General features: G+C 39.9%; 1 protein-coding gene across 9 annotated transcripts in view; it reads right to left on the bottom strand.

Moving 5' to 3' along the window:
* Positions 1 to 6,611: 6,611 nt before the first annotated feature.
* Positions 6,612 to 19,859, bottom strand: part of ZNF521 (zinc finger protein 521) — a 228,993-nt gene continuing 215,745 nt past the window's right edge. For all 9 annotated transcript variants that reach the window (XM_042029525.1, XM_042029534.1, XM_042029543.1 and 6 more), the window contains one exon: positions 6,612 to 7,440. In XM_042029525.1, coding sequence (XP_041885459.1) covers positions 7,411 to 7,440 — 30 coding nt within the window. In that variant the 3' untranslated portion in view covers positions 6,612 to 7,410. The remainder of the gene's footprint in view (positions 7,441 to 19,859) is intronic.

Below are 19,859 nucleotides of genomic sequence, written 5' to 3'. Positions count from 1 at the left end.
GTAAGCAGAGTCATGGAGCTGTAATGCTCAGCAGGCTGACTGATATTTGTCAGGCTTCCAAAGCTCTGCTCCATGCCTATGTTCAAGGCAAGCAAATGAGAAAAGGAAATTCAGAAAAGGATGATAATTAGCAGTATCTCCCTCAGCAAAGGCCTTGCAGGTTTTCAAATTGGCTCCTGCCTTTCTCAGCCTGACAGGAATCAGCCCAGAGAAACCGTGTGTATGAAAAAATTTCTGTAATTTAACAACATCATTCACATGTTCAGGAACTCCTTTGAACAACCAAGTGAGCCAGGAATCTAATGAACAAACATTTGAACGTAACCTCTGGATAACCCTCTAATCTTCTCCATTCCCCTTGAAAATCTGAGGAGGAAAACACTAGAAGACAACAGATTGAAAAAGCCCGACCAAGGGAACTGCTGGTGGACAGCTACAGCTAGGCATGGGTGTTTCTCTTGTTTGCAAATTTTAGCAATTAAGGAAGTGTTGAAATATTCTGAAAACATGTTATCATTGAGAGAAGAGAGACTCCTAGGATTTAAATGTCAGACAGAAATAGGGGAAAAGACTGATTGGGTTTAGTTGATGGTAAGTCAAAAGTAAATTCAGACTTTCCCCTCAAACAACATAAGCTGTCAAATATGAAAGTCAGCAAGTCATTCTTCTTCTGATTTCACAGACTATGAATACCAAAGCAACACCTACCACAATAACAAGGCAGTGTTGAGAGGAGCTCTAAAACTCCATCTGATCCTCCATATGTTGCAAGAGAAGTAGGGGTTTTTGAAGGAGACAGAGTCCGCAGTGAGAAGAAAATGTCTGAAAGACTCTGGAGATGGTTTTGTGGGCAGATACTACTATGAGAAGGAAAGCAGAACTAAAAAAGGCCAGATATTGATTAGGAAAAGCTGTGAATAAGGTTAAACATTTACAAATAACCCATCAAGCAGCTAACATCTAATCAAAACCATAGTCTTTCATTTTATGCCAGAAAACTAATTATATTGAGTTAAGCCAAAAGAACAAAGGTGTTTGGAAATAAAATATGTCGAAGGATGAACGAATCAACATGAATCTTAAATTCATGAGGAATGATGACCTAGTCACCAAATCAAATATGGGCTCACAAATTTAATTAAAAAAATCAAAATAATCCTGCATCAATCATTAAACAATTAAAACATGGGGAGTAATGAGGGAAATGATGGCAGTCAAGTAAAAAGGAAACATGTAATCATTGTTTTCTGAAAAAAAAAAGGAATGAAAGACTCCGAAAGGTGGGCCTTGCCCCGAATTAAAAATCTCAATATGCCTTTTGACTCTCAGTTGCTGTTGATCTCTGGTCTCATTGTCTGCAAAACTAGCTTTGTTTCCACTTATCCTCTGCCCATTATTTAAGCAGAAGGACATAATTCACCTTGCGGAGGTGTTGCTGTATCTCAGGGCGACATGATTTGATCTTGGCAAAGTGACTCAGCAAGCAAAGCAGCATAATTTGGTACCGAATTTCTAACCACTCTTCTGAACAAGTCTATCATTGGTCCCACAAACAAGGATGAAGGTTGCATGAGAACAAGAATCTAGAGTGGACACAAAAATTAAACAAGCAGACCAACAAGGAAGACATCATTAGATTAGAGACATGTAGCATTGCAAGGCTCACTTGGACAGCCAGCACAGTGGCCTGCATGGCCATAAAACTTTGAATGATAAGTGTCTTCGAACTACTTTACAGTTTAAATCTTTAAATCTCTACACTTCTCCCTGAGGTCCATGCGAAAGTAATGGTTAGGTAGGATGTTCAGCAGGAACCCATGTCGCTGGCAAAGCCAACAGCACCATTTCTACAGCAGCAGGTTCTTTCCCAATAGCTCAGTGATTCTTATTTGTTTTGATTTGGGCATCCAGTAGGATCACTGCCCGAGCAAGTATGACATCTACAGCAGAAACAACCATGAATGTGTTTTGCTTTGCACCATCCCAGAGAAGTTTGCTGTTGAAAACTTATGCTTAGAAAATAATGAATAAGAGAAGCATCACAGACCAGCCCAAACCATCTTGACCCTGCTTAAAATTTAGTTGTGTGCTCATAAGAAAAATAATGTCACAGAGGAAATGCCTTTTCCTGCAGAAAAGCAGAATTCTGTCATCTCTTCGTCCTACACATGGACTGGATGAACCAGAAAAGACATTTTACTCTTGGAGTTTTCATTCCAAAACACACCTAAGGATTGGGATATTACTTACATAGATGAATGTTTACTACAAAAGCCATCTTATTTATACTTGAAAATAAATAGAGAATGAAATATCTCAATGTATTTCATTTTACCCTTTACTAAACTGCATTTGTGTGCTTAACATTAACCTTCCCATTCAAATGTCATTAGCTGCTAATTAAGATGTTGATATGCTGATTGTATATCTTGCAGTAGAGATGATTTACAGGCACTTACTAGGTGTTTATCAAACTCCAGCACACGTATTGGTTTAGCATGTGTGGCACATTTAATTTACTGAACACTGTCCCAGTTCTCCACTTTTTTTTTTTTCCTCCTAATACATAATGAGCAAAACATGGCAAGTTGTCAGGAATAACCTCGGAAGAGAAGTAAAAGTAAGTGACCTAGGCACTCTTGTGCGAACAATTTTTACCACTGGTTTCAAGAAATCTTATTTAGGAATCTCTAAAACTATCCCAGCATATTACTGACAAAATTAAGAAACCCTCTGAATTTGTCTACAATTTACACTGTCTCGTAGTCAGAGACAGAAGCCTCCATAGTGTTAAAGTTTTTTTCCAAGCAACTTCCTTGCTGCTGGCAAGAAGAGTTTAAATCAGAGAAAGGCAGTGATGATTCTGCTAGTGCAAAAGCAGTTCTGCAACACAGGGTACATTTTCACAGGACTTTTTAATATAATTTATGAATATTTGCTCGCAACATAATTGTCTTTTCTGCTGACATTTTCAAAGCAACACTGTGATTTGTTGGGTCTCCTGAGAGTCCAAGTACAAAACTGATAATTATATTAAATATACATAGACAATAAAGAGTGTGTTTACATAACTATGCCCATAAATATCTGGTTGAACAGTCATTGTTCTCAAAACCCTTTTAAGCAGCTCTCAGAGGGATCCAATTCTAATGACATGATGGTTTAAAAGATGTTGCTCAGTCTTGTTCCATATTTAATTAACTTTCCTTTTTTAAACTTGTGATGGTGGAGACAATAACAAATAGCTCTGAAAAGAGAATGAGCTTTGAAACATGAGCGAGACCTTGTCAGGCTTTTGTGTGCCACACACAGAAGAAGATCTGCACACAAGGGTTGGTGGCCAGGGACTGTCCAGCTCCTGGGGGACTCTATTGCTGTAGCGTTCACAGTTCACTATGACTAATAACAACAGCAACAACAATAATAATAATTAAAGAAATCTTCTGCATACAAATAAGGCAAGTGACATAGGGAGGGAAAGTGAACATATTAAATGGAACTGGTAGAATAGGCCTAAACTTGTTTATTTTTGTGCTGCTATAGAGCAGTGAAGCAAATACTTTAAAGAGAATGGCACATTGCCCACTAAGATGTAAAGGGCGTGTGAGCATTAATCGAGCATCAGTGTATGACTGAACACATTAAGCAGGAATCAAGGTAACATTTCTAAATTCATGGGCAGTCTTATTCTATGGAGTCCTTCACGTTGCCTCATCCTAGACAGGGCTGCTGCAGCAGCCCAATATTCTGTTTTCACACTGAGCTATTTTTAATTGTCACCAATTATAATTCATTTACTTTTATGTGTCCTGGTTGTCACAATATTAACATTTGTAAGTCTTTCCCTTTGCAGGCTGTGAGAATCTGTTGTGACATCTCAATAAAGTGGGATTCAATCAAGGTGTGAATGAATTGTTAATCTTGTTATAAATAGAAAATGCCATATGTTGGTAAGGAAGGGATGTCTCCCTTTTTTCTGTTGTTGAGGACAGTGGTAATGAAACAGTGAGTGGTCATGCCAGAATTACTAATAAAGTCCAGTCACTGAGACATGGAAAGGACTTCAGCTTTTCTGCTGCTATTAAGAAGGAAGGGATAACTATTAATGCGTCCTAGCAGAGCTTTTGAAACATTTTTCATGGGTTTTTTTTCATGGGGTTTTGCATTTTTTCATGTAAAGTGACTTGTAAATCAGGGAAAGCAGTGAGAGCACTGGTCTTGGAGTGAACCAAAAGAATTCCGATAACCTCCATGTGGACTGAACCGCCTAAAATGGATTGGAAAGAATAACTTAGAGGCAACTGGTATGAACACATGTATGATGGTAGAAATTCTGGGTTTGGGTAGCTGAATGTCATAAAGGCCTAATACATGCTTACTCCTGGACAATCTTTTGTTCAGATAAAGAATCAGTGCATTTCCTCATAAATCCAGTGCTTAAGATATTGTCTGGGTAGGTCGCTTCACTTTTGCAGTGCAAATTCTGTATTTATATCTGCGTTAGGTCTGTGACATTTCCTAAACATAGCTCCGGCAAACAAGCAGAAGGACTAATTGCTTTATTAAACTATCACTTAGAGCAAAACTCATGTCCACTTGATATCTTGGGAATATAGCTGGTCTCAGAGGTAAAAGGATACCTTGTCCATCAGTCTATCCACACAACCCTTGAACAGATTTATCCTTTTACATTAGGCTAAGGGCATGAGGAGGGGCTTCTCTTAGCTTTTGCTAACCCAGGGCAGAGAGAGGCATGCCACAGCTGAAATGCGCACACGCACACAGAGTGCCATGTCTCTTCTTCCAACAGGCAAGATGATCTGCCTCTCCTGTTGATTTTTCTAAATGCTGTGGTAATTCCCCAAGCAATACTCAGTTCTCATTGGGAAGTTCGGATGTCTTCCATAATCTATTTAAACAGCTATTTAGGTATCACTGAGAAACCTGTTAGTTTAGAAAAGGTAAGAGGATTCCAGCACTTGATACCAGCAACCAGCTCTCAGAAGCCACCTGGGGCTGCCCGTGGCCACAAGACCCCTCTATTCCCCTGCGCTGACCTCAAGGGAGAATTGATGCCTGAAGTCTTCACCACATTTGCTGTTGCTGTGTTTACTGTTCCTTTATTTACATATCTAGAAATTCAACATCTTTGCATGTTTTGCAAGCTGTCATGACAAGAGACGCTAGTAATAGACTATGTTTTGCTTGCTAACATATTTTTGACATATTTTAGCTTTTGATTATAAGATTGCATCTTTCCTTGCTACCATCTGTCTCAACTCAGTGGCACTCTGGCATTTACAAAAACAGTAGGGTGTAATATTTCTTATATACTTGAACTATACTACAGACATGTTATTTTCAGTCTTAACCAATATGTCACACTTTCACACATGAAGGCTGAAATGCCTTATATCCTTTAAGGTATCTGTCAAAAATAAAGAACATATCACATTCAATTTGGCTGAGATGAGTAATATATTAATGAGAATAAGAATGGGAACGATTTCTGACTTATAAATTGAGCTGGCATTTTACAAGCCTTGTGTATTCATGACTGCATTTATCCTTTTGTCAGCACAAATGAGATATTCATACAAAATCTAGGAATTTCTTCCTTGTATTTAGCAAAATCTGCACAATATTTTCAAAACCAGAGTTTTAAATATGGCACATTTTTTCTTGGAATATCTGGTAGCCAGACACTTTCTGACTTTACTTGTTTTCTTTCTGTCTTCCATCTGTAAGAAGTCAAATTGTTACATTCAGCAAATTGGAAATCACGCTTTATATCTACCTTGACAGCACTAGGGAAGCAGCTCTAGACATTTGGACTTGTTGTGATGTGTGGCTGTGTAAAGGCAATATTTCAGCAGCACTGGTTTCCATGGGATAAGACCAGGATTCCAGCAATAGGATAAGATACTAGAATAGCGGGGAACGTTTTTTTGGTCCTCTTTTGTCGGTGAGCTGGAGTAGTGGGGGACAGTGGCAGGCAAGGAGAGTTTTTATCCCCTTTTTTCTTCTCCTTGGAACTGCAGGCAGTCAGGAGCCAATTCAGACCTGAGCAAAGCTGTGAGGTGTTGTGAGAGCTCCCCCCGGGGCGTGGTGCCAGTGAGCATCACCCCGTGGTGTGCATCACCTCCAGTTCTGCTACCCATGCCAGAGGAGAGGGTGGGGGATGTCAGCTTAACAGCGCTGCTGGCAGAGCTGTGGTGGCTGCCTCTCATCAGTACCAGACCCAGCTCACTAAGTGATACTGCATTTAAATTTACTGATAATTATACACAGAAGATGTGCGGTGACTCCGCTGGCAACCAGCGTGTCAAGTGTGTGCAGAGACAGACAAATGAAAGAAACAAATAAACCCAGAAAACAGTGAATATCACCCTCAAGCACACATTGCCTTGCAGTGGGCTGGCAGATCTGTTTCTACTATTACATTTATTTAAATGCCTACCTTTGAGAAAAGCAACCTTTTCCTACTGAGCAGTGTACAGATCCTGATACAGTGGGAGTCCAGACCATGGTGGTTCTTTAGGTAATACAGCAGCCGTAATAATAATGCTACTTTCTGAGGAAAAAGACAAGACACAAAGCACGCTCACACATAATGGTAAACTGAATTTATTTCCTTTTGGAAAACAATTCCAGTAATCTCCAGGTTCAGACCGCAGAGTAAACATTAATAACAGTAACATACAGGTTAGTTCAACTGATTCAAGAATTTGGCCATGTGAAATCATTAAGGAAAGTCTTGAACACTCAAAGCTTCAAATGGTATCCAGGAAAAAAATTCTTTGACAAACTACATAACAACTATTGCATATATGGTAATGCTATCTGTCATATCGCAAGGCTTACAAATATATATATGGGCCTTATTCAACTGTGGGTTCCTGCTCTGTGAGAAAGAGTCTCTTCATATTTTTTTGCAAGAATCTTCAGCAATAAAAAATAGTCTTAGATTCATCCGTTTGTATACCAAAAGAGAGATTTCTAGACTGAAGTTTAAACGAAAGGGAGGCCAAACAGAGCTGTAATGGAACATAGCTATTACCTTCTCCCTCCTCCTTGAAAATGACTTGTTTTCTTAAGCTATTTTTTCCCCCTCACACAGTATTATTATTATTTGTATCTTTCTTGAATAGGGCCCAAGTCCACTTGTCTTTATAAGACCATTTTAGTATCAGACAACATAATACATGTGCAACACTTTATATACAGGAAGTCTATCCGGTGCTCAAAAGTTCAAACACATGAACATCCAACAGTTTCGATAATACAAGTTTTATGGTACAATACAATGATTCTGAATAATATACATTAACAATGAAAGTTTCGTGCAAAGAGTAAAATGTGTTCCCTTTTTGTGCCACAAAGAATTCTCTGGAAAAGTCGGGCCTTGCACTAACTGCTGTGCTGGGTCATCGTATGGTTCTGCAACAAAAACAAAAGAAACAACTTAGTCACAGGACAGACATTTCTGTGTGAAAGAAGGATGCAAAAACAATTCTTCCAACATGTCTTGCAAAATGATGGGCTGGAAAAAGAGTTTTTTCGACCCCTCCTTGTTTAAACTAGCCAGAAACAGCATCATTATGGAAGAGAGGCGTTCTCCCCAGCTGTTTCACACCAGTATTCTTTACATGTGCCACAAGAAGGGTCTCCAGGTAAGGTGTGGGCTGACCTGCCCCAGTGAAACTGCAGACCAGGTCAGTAGTTCTGGTGTCTGCTTACACACAGCTCATGGTTTATGCATTGTGAAAATGAGAAGTGCATTTGCCATAAAAGTCTCACGCTAACTGGCCTGTGCTTCCTAGACTGTGGTACTGCTTCAAATGCACTCCTGCAGTAAAACCTATTTCCCCCACATGGTATGGCACAGTTTAGTCTGGTAAGAGGTGCTCTCTGCTAGAGAGGTCAGAGACTGATGAGAAAACAGGAGGGGCTGGCACACGCTGCCCTTTGGTCACCAAAAACCACAGGTATTTTGCCTCAGGTTAAGGCAGTGCCTTATGTGTAGTAACACAGCACAGACTTTGGAGTCTTAAATTCTCCTTTCCTGTACAAGTAATCACCAAATCAAGCAGCAAACACCAGTTTCACCCTCTTTCCTACCAGCCCTCAAATGGAATTGACCACTTTCAGAAAGATGCTAATGTGCTGCCTGTACTGGCTCACATCCTTCACAAGCATTGACGTAAGAGCAAGGGACCAATCCAATACATCTTAAATTTTCAACAATGTACACTGAATCCACAGATTACCAGAAAATGTCTGTGAATACTGCTTCTCAGACAACAGGGCAGCCACTGATTAGTGATGAATTTTCCCCTTAGTTTTCGGGGCCAGATTTGGGCCAGTGACCCAGAGGGCAGGGGTGTCACATCCCATGATTTGCTCCCAGCACATCCAGACCCTTCACTCCACTTTATTAAGTTAATCTGTCTTTAAACCTCTTTGGACTAACGCACTTTAGGATGAACCTGTTCCCAAAAGACAGTCATCATTTACAACAAAGTGAACATCTACTGAACCATACCCTCCAGAGCCACCCATGAAAGGGCACATGAAAACAGCCACGGTGAAATGAATGTGAAACACAGCGTGACTGCAGACCAGTCTGAGAATCCTCTCTCCCATCCTCCTTCGCTCTCCCTAAACTCTGCACGCACACAAATAATAGTTCATGGGACATTTGGCAAGGAAAGGATCTTACAGTAAGACTGAGGAATTTTTAATGTAGTGCCATTCTCAAGATTAAAGGAAAATGACCCAGTGACACTCAAAGATGCAATTTCCAGATGTGAATACAAAATGATTTAATGCTGATGGCAGGAGTTCCAGACTGTCCAAGGCCAAAAAAATATGCTCCACCACTTGATTTCATCTAGTTCCTCATCCTTCCCATAAAATAATTTTAAAATGCTGTAAAGCCGTAACAATAGATGCAGCCAAAAATGTTGGCTGGTCACAGGTAATGGGCTTTGACTTTAAAGCACAAAAGCAAGGAAATTAAGAGTTAAGCCTGACAGCCAGTCCTTTTGTCATCCTGTTGTGTCCATTTATTGCAGCACTTACAGCATAGCACCACAGGCTTATTAGAGACCCTGCAGTACCTAGAAACAACAGGACAAGTTAAATATGGGGTGGCAGCCTGAATTCTGATTTTCTTCTCTGCTTCTGAGCAGGTGAAGTAATATACCAATCGTTACATTGCACACAGATATTTGGGGGGGGTCTTTTGTTTCTAGTCTACTGAGAGAAAGCACGTCAGTCATGCCCATTTTTTATTTCTTTTCACTAAGTGAAAAATGCATAATCAGTATGAAGCTGGATGAACAGCTGCATATGAAGCAGTCAAAAGGTGTTTTAGGATTGCAGCCGTAACTCTCGCTGCAATGACATTTTTGATTAAAAAGTTAAAATGCCCAAATATGAAGGAAACAAAATAAAACACAGCATAAGGATTGACTTGCCCCAGCTCTCAGTGTCCCTGACTCCTGTGCCCTGGCGCAAAATGAGATTCTCTGGAGATAATGAAGAAATAATAGAAAAAACCAAGCAAGTGCTGCAGAGAAGAATGAGACAGGGCAGGATAGGAACATGAGGAAATGCTTTGAACAGCTTAGGCCTTAAAAAGGCAACTATACTGTTGTAAACAGTCAAAACAAAACACTGTTTCCAAAGTAATTAAGGCTCCCCAAATGTGAGGGACTAGGGAGAAATACCTATTTGGCTAAGTTGCAAAAAAATACAAAGTGGAAGCGCTTCAGGAACATAACATAGACAAGACAAGCAGGCGAAGGATGGGAGGAGAGAGATAAGAAAAGGAAGAGAATCCTGTAATCCCACAGAGAGCCATATTCCACTCTACCAAACGCCATCTATTGGAGACCCCATGTCTAAGTGACTGAAAATTGCAAACATTAATCCCAGTTATGAACAGTTGTTGTTTTTATGAGGGGTGTTGTGTTTAAAAATTTAGGGCAAAAATTCTCCTCTATTTCCCACGCAGCAGATCTCGACTCTGATAGTCTCTCTGCCTCGTGTGCAGCGAGCTCCCGCCTCCCCGGCAGTGGGAGATCAGGCAGGCGGGGAAAGCAGAATTTGGAGCTCCCGCCGGCAGGGACGCGGCAGGGCCATGGGAGCGCGGCACACCCAGGGAGAGCACAATATTACACTTGAGATCCCCTGTATGGCTCGGAGAGCACGCTGCCCTTCACTAAAGACACGCTAGACAAGCCTGAAACGCGCCTCCTCCAGAAACTTCAACTACTTTGCCTGAGTTTGGAGCAATTAGTACATCCACTCGCCAAAGAGAAGTCATTTACCGAAGTACAGGAGGCATCATATGCTCCCCTTCTTTGCCTCCCCCAAATCTGATTGTGCATAAGCACATCTGTTTACTTATGTAGTAGTCTCCCTACAAAGCAAAAATGTCGATTTCCTGCTTAGCCATGGAAAGGGGAAAATATTTTTTCTCACTATAATCTTTCCTGGCCTTCAGCAACAGCTGTGTTCCAATTTCCCAGAGCTGGGAGCTCATGAGGAGACACTAGTTTGCAAATACGAATGCAAGCTTTGCATGCACAAAATGGAGGAACAGGGAAGCAGGAGGTGTGTGTGTGTCACTGCATTTGTTATCGTGTAGACACAAACCAGGGAAACTCCTACAGCCAAAATTTCTGTGTCTCAGTGTTATCTGGAAAGCAGGTATATTACCTGGGAAAACCTGAACTCAGTATATTTCACAACCAAAATAAACTCTTTAAGTGCATTTGCCCTATTCCTAGAAATAATTATTTTTGATAGCTGAATTCAGAATCCCAACTGTTATGTGACCTCCTATAAAATTACATGCCACCACTTTCCTGGATGAAAATGCTCTGAGATGTCCCTGTTATTAGTGTTAAGGACTTGAAAACATGCAAAGAATTTCAGGATAATACTGCGTGGAAGAATCTCCTTGGCAAACAAATACAGAAAGGTTTCTTTGCAGAAAGGCTCGAGACAAAAGAGGTAATAATACTTCTTGTTGTTTGGTGCGCGCCTTTGTGTTTCAGAGGGAACATGAGAAGTAATAGCTAGCAAAAAGTTGCCGCCCACAGCATCAAAATTAACGAAGAAAAAAATACCCACAGATAGCCACAGACTCAGTAGCCCATTAGAATCCTTAATGTGAACTGCAGTTGCATTCAATTTAAATGGGACTTTTGTGTTTTATGACCAGATGAAGCAAGACATGGCTGTACCTGACAAACAGCGCAAAGAGGGTACACATGAAGAGGTATAAAGATGAAATGTAGGTGCATTATTTCAACAGATGGTAACAGTACCACAGCAGCATGTTATTTTTTTCCTTAGTTCAAGAACACAAACATGAGAAATCAATCATCACTGATTAAGTAATTATGGTACCCTACATGTTATCACTTATCTGGAATCCTTTATCTGTGTACATTACAGACCATCTTGTAGTTTTTTGCATTCAAAAAAATAAAAATGCACCCCACCACACTGCAATCCAGCTCCAGGTTGTAAAACAGAACTCTACATTACTATCAACCTTTAAGTGCTACAATTTACTTTTTTTTTAACAAAAGCAATTGGTTTCCAACAGGCTGGATAATAAGTCTTTTGACCTGCATTCTTCTTTGACCCATTAAGGTCACCCCTGTGCTCGGGCATATAGCTGACTTAGGAAATGCCTGCAAGTCCTGCATTTCATCTCCTGCCCACTCAAAATAAAGCTTTCTTTAAATGTGTCTGTACGGGTCCCCGAAGACCAGGGAGGCATCCCTGTAGTGGGCAATGGAGGGACAGAAGCTTCTGCCTTTATTAATGAATGCAGACCATTATGAGTCTGGCTGGCTCCTGCACTGTTCCCAGAAGCATATACTGTACGTGACTTAAAATGCTAGAATATTGACACAAAGCGAGCTGGGCACCCCTAAGGAAAATTACTCCTTGGATATAATGTAGGCTCGTAACAGCTATTAGAGTACAAAATAAAACCCTCCGGGATCAAACTGACATATACCGCATTCTACCTACTCCTCAAACATTAGAAGAATTTCTTTGTGAAGGCATTCTCAAGGACAGCATTAAACTGACTTTTGTAGCAATCTGCAACAGCTTTTTGGCTTACAGCTTTTAGTACTAAATCTCTAGTTTGAATCAATATAAGTACTATATCTACCACATTAATCAATACATTTGGTTCAATACCCGTTCTATTAAATTATACTTTCTAATCAAGATTTTCTGCTTCTCTTCCCTTCTTTTTTATTCCAACTTCTTATCCTGTACCACGCTTTTCAAACTGTCTGCAGCTAAGAAGAGGATGTTGGATTTTCCAGAACCAAAGGGGAAGAAAGAAAGGCTCGTGGGAAGGCAAGCCTAGCAAAACCTAGCACAGGATCAACATGCTTTCCAGAACTTTGGTCTGGTGCGTTATTACATAACTGGTTGTCATGACCTCTCACAGAGCAGAAAGCTCTGTACTGGACACAGTTGGAATACTGTACCATGTGGAAAGGAGAGGGAGGAGGGAAGAGGAGTATTAAGTGGTAACACCAAAACCAAATAACTGAAACTTTTTCAGACTAAACTATAAAAAAGGTATCACAAAGGATTAGTTTTCACACTGTTTCTTCAGATTTGTGCTGCTTCAGTATTGCAGCACAGAGTTCCTTGTCAAGGCCCCATTACATTGCTGAAGGATTCTTTCCTGGTAAACTGTAATATGATTATACCCAAGGATTGAATCGATGAGTTACTTAGATTTGTGTGATACTAAGATTAAATACAAACTATAAATTAGCATGTAAAAATACATTATTTTGTCCAGGTCTTTGGGAATATGTGAAACCCTGGGATAGAAGATGTCTCCAGCAATCTGAGTGATGTACGCAGTTGCAGCAAATGACTTTTCCACACCTGTGTTAGATTTGGTGGAATGTGGCTGTTCTTCATAAGCAGAGAATGTGAAATGCAGTGTCAAAATGATAAACATGCATATTGCAGGCATGCAGTGCATTTGCCACTGTCTTACAGATCAAAACCACTGCACTCGTGTCCCTTGCTTACAGTCAGCTTCTCTTTTTCCTTTCTCCATATAATCACTGTGAACCTGCAGAAAAACTGTTGCATTTTCTTTTGACATTTAACATCATCTCACTCAGCTCACAATAGTGTCTTATAATACTTTCTAGGTGACACTATGTCACCATTAAACAAAAAGGTGAAATAGCATAATAAAAGAGAAGAACAAGAATTCATAGAATTTAAAGACAGAAAATACCCATTAGGGCGTTTTCTCCACCCATCTTGCCAGTGTTGGATTATTGCCTATAGTGTAATTTCAAGTGTTTTGCCCAGTCCAATTTTAATTAGAGCTTCCAATGCTCCTCTTGGGAGGCTATTTCACAGCTTCACAGACCTCAGGGTTAGTATTTTTTTCCTGATGTTCATCCCAGGAGAGGAAGAGACTCAGCCAACCCCAAATCAGACATGAAACCAAATCTGCATGCTCAGGAGCTGGTTTCAATAGAATATCTGGGCCATTTTGAAGCATCTGAAAGCAGTAAACTTACTTTCAATGCCCCAACACATTACAGCCCTGGCTGCACTGCTGCTGCAAGCAATTAAGAATATTCAGTGTAGATTTCTAAGTGGATTTCTAAGGCTCAGTTGCTATGTGAGTAAAAATGTAGTATAGGTGGGATTTGGGTTCCAGTACTAAGGGTAATGACTTCCATAGTGCAGTCCACCAAATGAATTAATTGAAGGTTAGGGACATATCCAGGTTCATTCTATGACTCTATAATCCTTAATTGTACTGACAGAGCATCTATGAACGCTAAGATTGTAAACATTTCTGTCTTTTTCACATATGTGAAATACAAAAAGAGCAACTTCAGTTGAAGCTAACAAATGAGCGATTATTTCCCCTCTCAGGCCCCACCCTTCCTTTCATAAAACACTAACTACAAGAAATTAATTACTGTATCTGAAATGTTGGAACTAACAAATGTTTCTGATGTGCTTCACCCCAGGAATTACAATGCTTCTGACACGAATATATATTCATATTTCAATGGTCACACTTACGCTGAGTGAATGAGGGAGTTAGAACAGAGATGATGTCTAATAGTTTTTCATAGGTGAAAAGTAGGAGGCTGAATGGATACTTTGGAGTTCTGGAGAGAACAGAAAAAATCCAAGCAAAGTGTCCCTGCCACCAGCATCTCCAGTACTGCAGTGCAGCTGGCAGAGCAGGAGGAGCAACAATGAATTTATAAATACACTAAAGTAGGCATGGAGTTTCATCCAGGCCAAGTTTGCTCAGCAGCACAGACCTAACACAATACAGTCTCTGAAACTTCAGATTCCCAAAGAAATTGATCTGAACTAAACCAGAGCTATTTCCACAACAAAAAAAGGGGCCAAATCCCAAGAGAATCTGTGTTCCCATAAATACCATTTATGTGTGGTGAGTTGATGTTTACCAGCCTTTGAGAATCAGGCCTGTTCTCAGACATGATGGCCAATTAAGTGGTCATCTTAGGACATGACTGACCACTGTTGACAATGATAATTTAGGAAAGTCTACACTGAACTGCAGTCATTCATATAAATTAATTCACCTAAGCTATGTGATTTGATATTATGTTAATGTTTCTGAAATAGCATGACTGCTAATCAGATTTTACTCTTTATCATATTTATGTAAAACTCTCAGTATTCTGGTTCTTCTACTCAGCACTGCCAGCTGGGCCAGAGAAAAACTACCTTTAAAAAAGATCTCAAATTGGAGAGCATGTTCTCAGGGATGCAAACTGAAAATTAAAACCAAACCCAAACCAAACCAAAACCCCTGATACCTATTTTTCTTCAGAGACTTCCAGTAAGTCACTAGTAAAATGTCAATGATTCCTTTTGGATTCATTACTATATGCGAGTACATATATCACAGATTTGTTGTATGGAAAAGAATGACATATATTCCTGGGTACAGCAAATAAGACTTTCATCATTGTCACCAGAAGAGAACAGACACAAACACAGATGCCTGTTCACCATCCTTGCACCTTCCTCATTATGAGCATTGGCAGGGGGCTCCCAGCTAAGCCTCTGACATAAATCAGAGTAGCTCGAAGGCTGTTTTAACCTATGGTGCCAGGCAATCGCCTCCCATAAGCCTCCCTCACTCTGTCTGCTGTTCATTGAAATGCAGTGAAACTTGCCACAATGTCTTCCATTTCAGGCGAGGTGTGCCTGGCTGTGTGGGAAAGGTGTGTGCACTACCCCATCAAAGAGAAGGTGATGGAGAGAGGGGGGCAATGGTCAGGGCATGTTCACAACAATTTTTCAAAAAGGGGCTGTACTGCTAATCAGGATCCAGGTCTAAGTCTTTTCTGTAGAAAAACAAGGCTTTTGTGATATTGCAAATGTTTGAAATTAATATACAAGCATTCTTCCCCAATAAGAAAATTGTTCATTAAGTGGGAATAAAAGCTTGAACAAAAAAGGCAGAAGGAGGCACTTCTGAGAAATATATCAAAAGTCTTATTACTTTAGAATATGGTTATGGTTACCCTGGTATAAATTAAGGAAAGCTCCAGTGAAATCAAGGGAGTTTCAAGATAGGAACAAGCGAGAATAGAGCCAGGCCTTTAGGGTTTAAAACAAAGTGAATATTGCTCATATACTGATCGATTCTTGCACACCCTCTGCAGAGGGCACAGCCAGAAGTCTCTTCACCCTGTCAGACACAGCAAGCAGAACCCAAAGCTGAACTAATACAGATCTGTCTGCAGCTATAGTACAACAGAGTAACAGCGGACAACAAGCGTTGATAGGCAATACTGCCTAATAAGATATTCAGGGATTAAGTCAGTGTTTTACAAGACACATGTGTTCATGGGCTAGTTATTGCTCTGCTTTATTTTTTTTTTTTCTTTATGTTTAATTTATCATGCTGGTGCTTTCTAAACTACAACATCTGTAAACAAGTTTAAGTTTGACCGACCTCCCATTTTACATCCACAGGCAGCATTTCTACTTTGTGCTCTGATTTCAGATACCTTAAAGACAAATAAATCTGTGGGGGAGAGAGAGGTAACAAACCTAAACAACAAAAACAAACCCCTTTGTCTGACAATATGTGTTCATCTTACGTGAATACAAATTTGCCTGGCTGTGAGTGAGAAACTGGCTCCTGGAACTGGAGCTATGCTATGCACAGATTCCTTTATAGGTCAAACCCAATTAAACAAACTACTACTAAATATTTAACAGCTCAGTGCAGTAATTAGTGACAAATAATGGAAGCTTAAACTGATAATTGCACAGAAATGTCCTGTTGGAAACATTACATGTTTCTTACTCCTCCTCTTTCTCTCATACTCAATGAATCCTGATCCTTTTCAAGGATTTTAAACTGACAAATGAATCTGGATTTTATGCATACCTATTTGGTTTGCAATGAAGTTTTCTATGACTTGCAAAAAGGAACTTTCCAAGGGCAATTTTTCTTCTGAAATTTCCATTTTAGTTTCTCTGCTTTTAAGCAGAATAACTGCTAAAACATGAATTGATTTCAAATCTTCAACCAACCTGCCGGTCCAGAATTTAAGCTCCTGTCCATAGGACTCAAAAGGTCACCCAATTAAAATGGGGAAGCACACAGAGCTGTGATTTATATGCAAAGGGCAACCTTTAAAACAATGATACTTTCCAGTTTTCCACAGGTGCGCATACAAGAACCCCTTGGACAAAATTACAAGTGAAATTACATGTTTCTTGATAGAGTCTGAAAGAAAAGTGCTGTAACTTGTCTGCACTCCTATTATGCAGACAGACACATCCCACACTTGCATCGATCGCTGAGTTCACCTCCCTACCTCCTGACATAAGGCTGGGTATTGTGCTTACCAGGTGACATGGGGACAGCCTGGAATCTGGATTCCCCACACATTGCCAGGTGGTGCGTGGGGCCTTGTACAACAGCACTCAGCACACTGGAGGGTATGGATCAGCCCGAGATTAACTCACAGTGACCAACAACATTTTCACTCAGGTGAAAGCAAACCCTGAACAAGCCCAGTTTTAAAATTGACAAACCTGCCTGTCGCATGTGGAAATCATATTTGGAAGTCATTCATCTAGCAAGCATACATGCATCCAGTTAAGAGAATGTAGAAGTGGATGGGAGTGTATTTTGGATCCCGAAATCAGGAATGTAAATGAAAATTTTCCCCTTGTCCATGGCATTTCAGTTTTAGACTGTGTAGGATAGAAAAGGAAAAGCTATGGTGCTCTGCTAGCTCTCCTCCTCTTCTAAATGCTTCAAACTCTGTTGCACATTGGTGCATCTTTTTCTTTCAAGACAGTTTGCAAGGAAAGCCAGATTGAGCAGATTTGATGGTAACAGCCAAGGATTTCTGAGCTGATAAGCAGAGGCCCCCATGGATTTTGCTCTCTGACTTCCTTCACAACCGGTTACTGTGCCAGACCATCTTGGACGTCTTACAGTCCTTATTCCTACAGCTCTTCAAACAAGGAATAGCAGGAGCTGGGACAGTGCTTATGTGGCAGGCTTGGTGTGTGTGTGAATTACAAATCAACTGCTTGGAAAAGAAACTAAGGACAATTTTTCTCCCTTCATAGCTGGTGATTAGTTAGAGAGTTAAGAACCCTATGTTGAAACATTTTGTTCTTAGAACAACCTCATCTGAGTTCCCCCCTTTTCAGTCCAAGAAACTCCATGTTTTATAGATGACTTTTAGAGAGACCAGAATGCTATTTTGCCCTTTATAATAAAGTCATTACTTCTCTAATTTTTCTGAAGACACACACTGTAAATCAATAAATCTGGAGCATTTACTAACATGTGGTACCAGGACAATAAAATTTCATGTTTGTCATTGTGGTTGTTGGTTGTAAAATGCAGAAGTTTGGATTCTCTATTGTCTTCTGTTTTCTGGTTTTTTGTTTTGTTTTGTTTTTTTTTTTTCATTTGCATTTGTGTAAAAGAAGTGTGAAATGTGACCACAGCTAAATGGGAGGAATTTTACTTTCACTTTCTCCTGTTTACAGAACCTAAAAAAGGGGGAAGGCTGTGAAGTCCAATTCCTACAATTTATTACTCCTCCCCCAAACAAGAAGTACCACACAAAGAAGCATCCTTTTATGCCTTTTTCCTTCCTCCCTGAGATAGATGAAGTATCCTCCTACCAAATGTCATTCTCTGAGGTTGGTCATTCTGTTTCCTGTCAGACAGCTGGCCAGTGACATGTTGCAAGTCAGACGTGTCATTAGATCCTGCCTCGACCCTGTACTGACAGTCAAAGAAATGCCCCACCCCTCAACTCTTTCTTTGGCTTGTGATGCTGTGGTACTGCTGTTTCCTTGGCTATCTCCTGCTAGGGGATCCAGCCTCCTGCAGCTGCTGCTTTCACCCCTCGTTGCCCATTAGGACTGTTTTTAGTATGGCAATCTTTGGATTGAGTGAAAAGAATCACATTTATGAGGAAAATAACTAGAGACAACACTCATTTGCTGTCTACATTTAGTGCCAAGGTATCTGAAACAGAACTTTAATTCCTGTACAAAAAGATGTGCTGTAGCTATGGTGAGGCTAATCTATAACCCAGACGATCTTATATAATTTGTTACTCCAAGTTAATTTTAATTCATCAAAATAAAACCCACCTAATAAAAATAACCCTTTAAAGTAAAGTATTAGCTTGAACCCAGAAAAAAAAAAAAGCAGAATCTTCGCAATTGGAGGGCAATTCATCATACCGTAGCACACACTTATATAAATTCAAAATTTAGCTATAAACAAGTACCCACAGCAATAGTGCCATGCATAAAGGGGCAGGCAACAGGAGGCCTGCTTTCTAATAAGCCCTCAAAGGAACCTGCCACACAGAAGTGGCACTTATTCTAATTTAAAGCTCTCACAGTTACTTTACCATGGCAAAATTTATAAACTAATAACTTCAGTAAACAGACTGGCACTCCAAACAAAACCCACACAACAGTTCAGGCCCACTGAAAAAACAGCTTTCTTAGAAAGGTACTGTCTTCAACAGTGAGATATAACATTTGTTTGTGGGCTACTCTTACAGTCCCTGACGTTCAGTAACAATTCTGCACCACTCCATTACATCTGTACTGTCACTTCACTGTGGTCTGGAGTCTATTGTCCCCACAAATCTCTTCAGCATCCTAAGGCGTATTACACACCTGTATATTTGTGCCCTGGTCAGCTCAAACAAAGAAATACATCTGGATTTGAAAGAGCCTACTCTGGGTCTATGACCTCCCTTAAAGTGTGATTAAATAGTCAGGGCAATCTGCTATCAAATTGTCAGTTTAAAAACATATTTAATATTTGCAATTAAAGCTTATGTTCTTTCTCATCTCTATTAGTTTTGATTCTCAGTAACTGTTAAAAATTAAAAAAATTGTACTCGTCTTCATTTATATACATGAAGAAAAAAGAAAATCAGAAAGCAATAATAAGGGCTAAGCAGGAAATCTCTGTAATACATGCAGCACAATATTGGATTTTTCTTTGTTATGTCCTAAAACCACATCACTTTGTATGAAGTTCCTTTTCAAATCAAAGCGATACTAAAGTAAAACAACTGCAGGCAAAATTTCTAAGAGACAATGCATTTTGTGTCAGAACGCTCATCACTTTCAGGCTGACCTGTCAAAGTATCTTGGGAAACATCGTAAAAAGACAAATCTGCGAGTTCGTAAGAAACTTTGAATGATAAGAACTATGTGTTCCTCAGAAACCATGGAATGGTTTGCAGCGTTAGCTGAGCTGTACT

Source organism: Corvus kubaryi, unplaced genomic scaffold, assembly GCF_017639235.1.
Source record: "Corvus kubaryi isolate FWS band 111438036 unplaced genomic scaffold, C.kubaryi_AGA036_p1.0 132, whole genome shotgun sequence".
Lineage (NCBI taxonomy): Eukaryota > Metazoa > Chordata > Aves > Passeriformes > Corvidae > Corvus > Corvus kubaryi.
The sequence above is the reverse complement of the archived record's forward strand: the minus strand, read 5'-3'. Positions and strand labels throughout refer to the sequence as shown.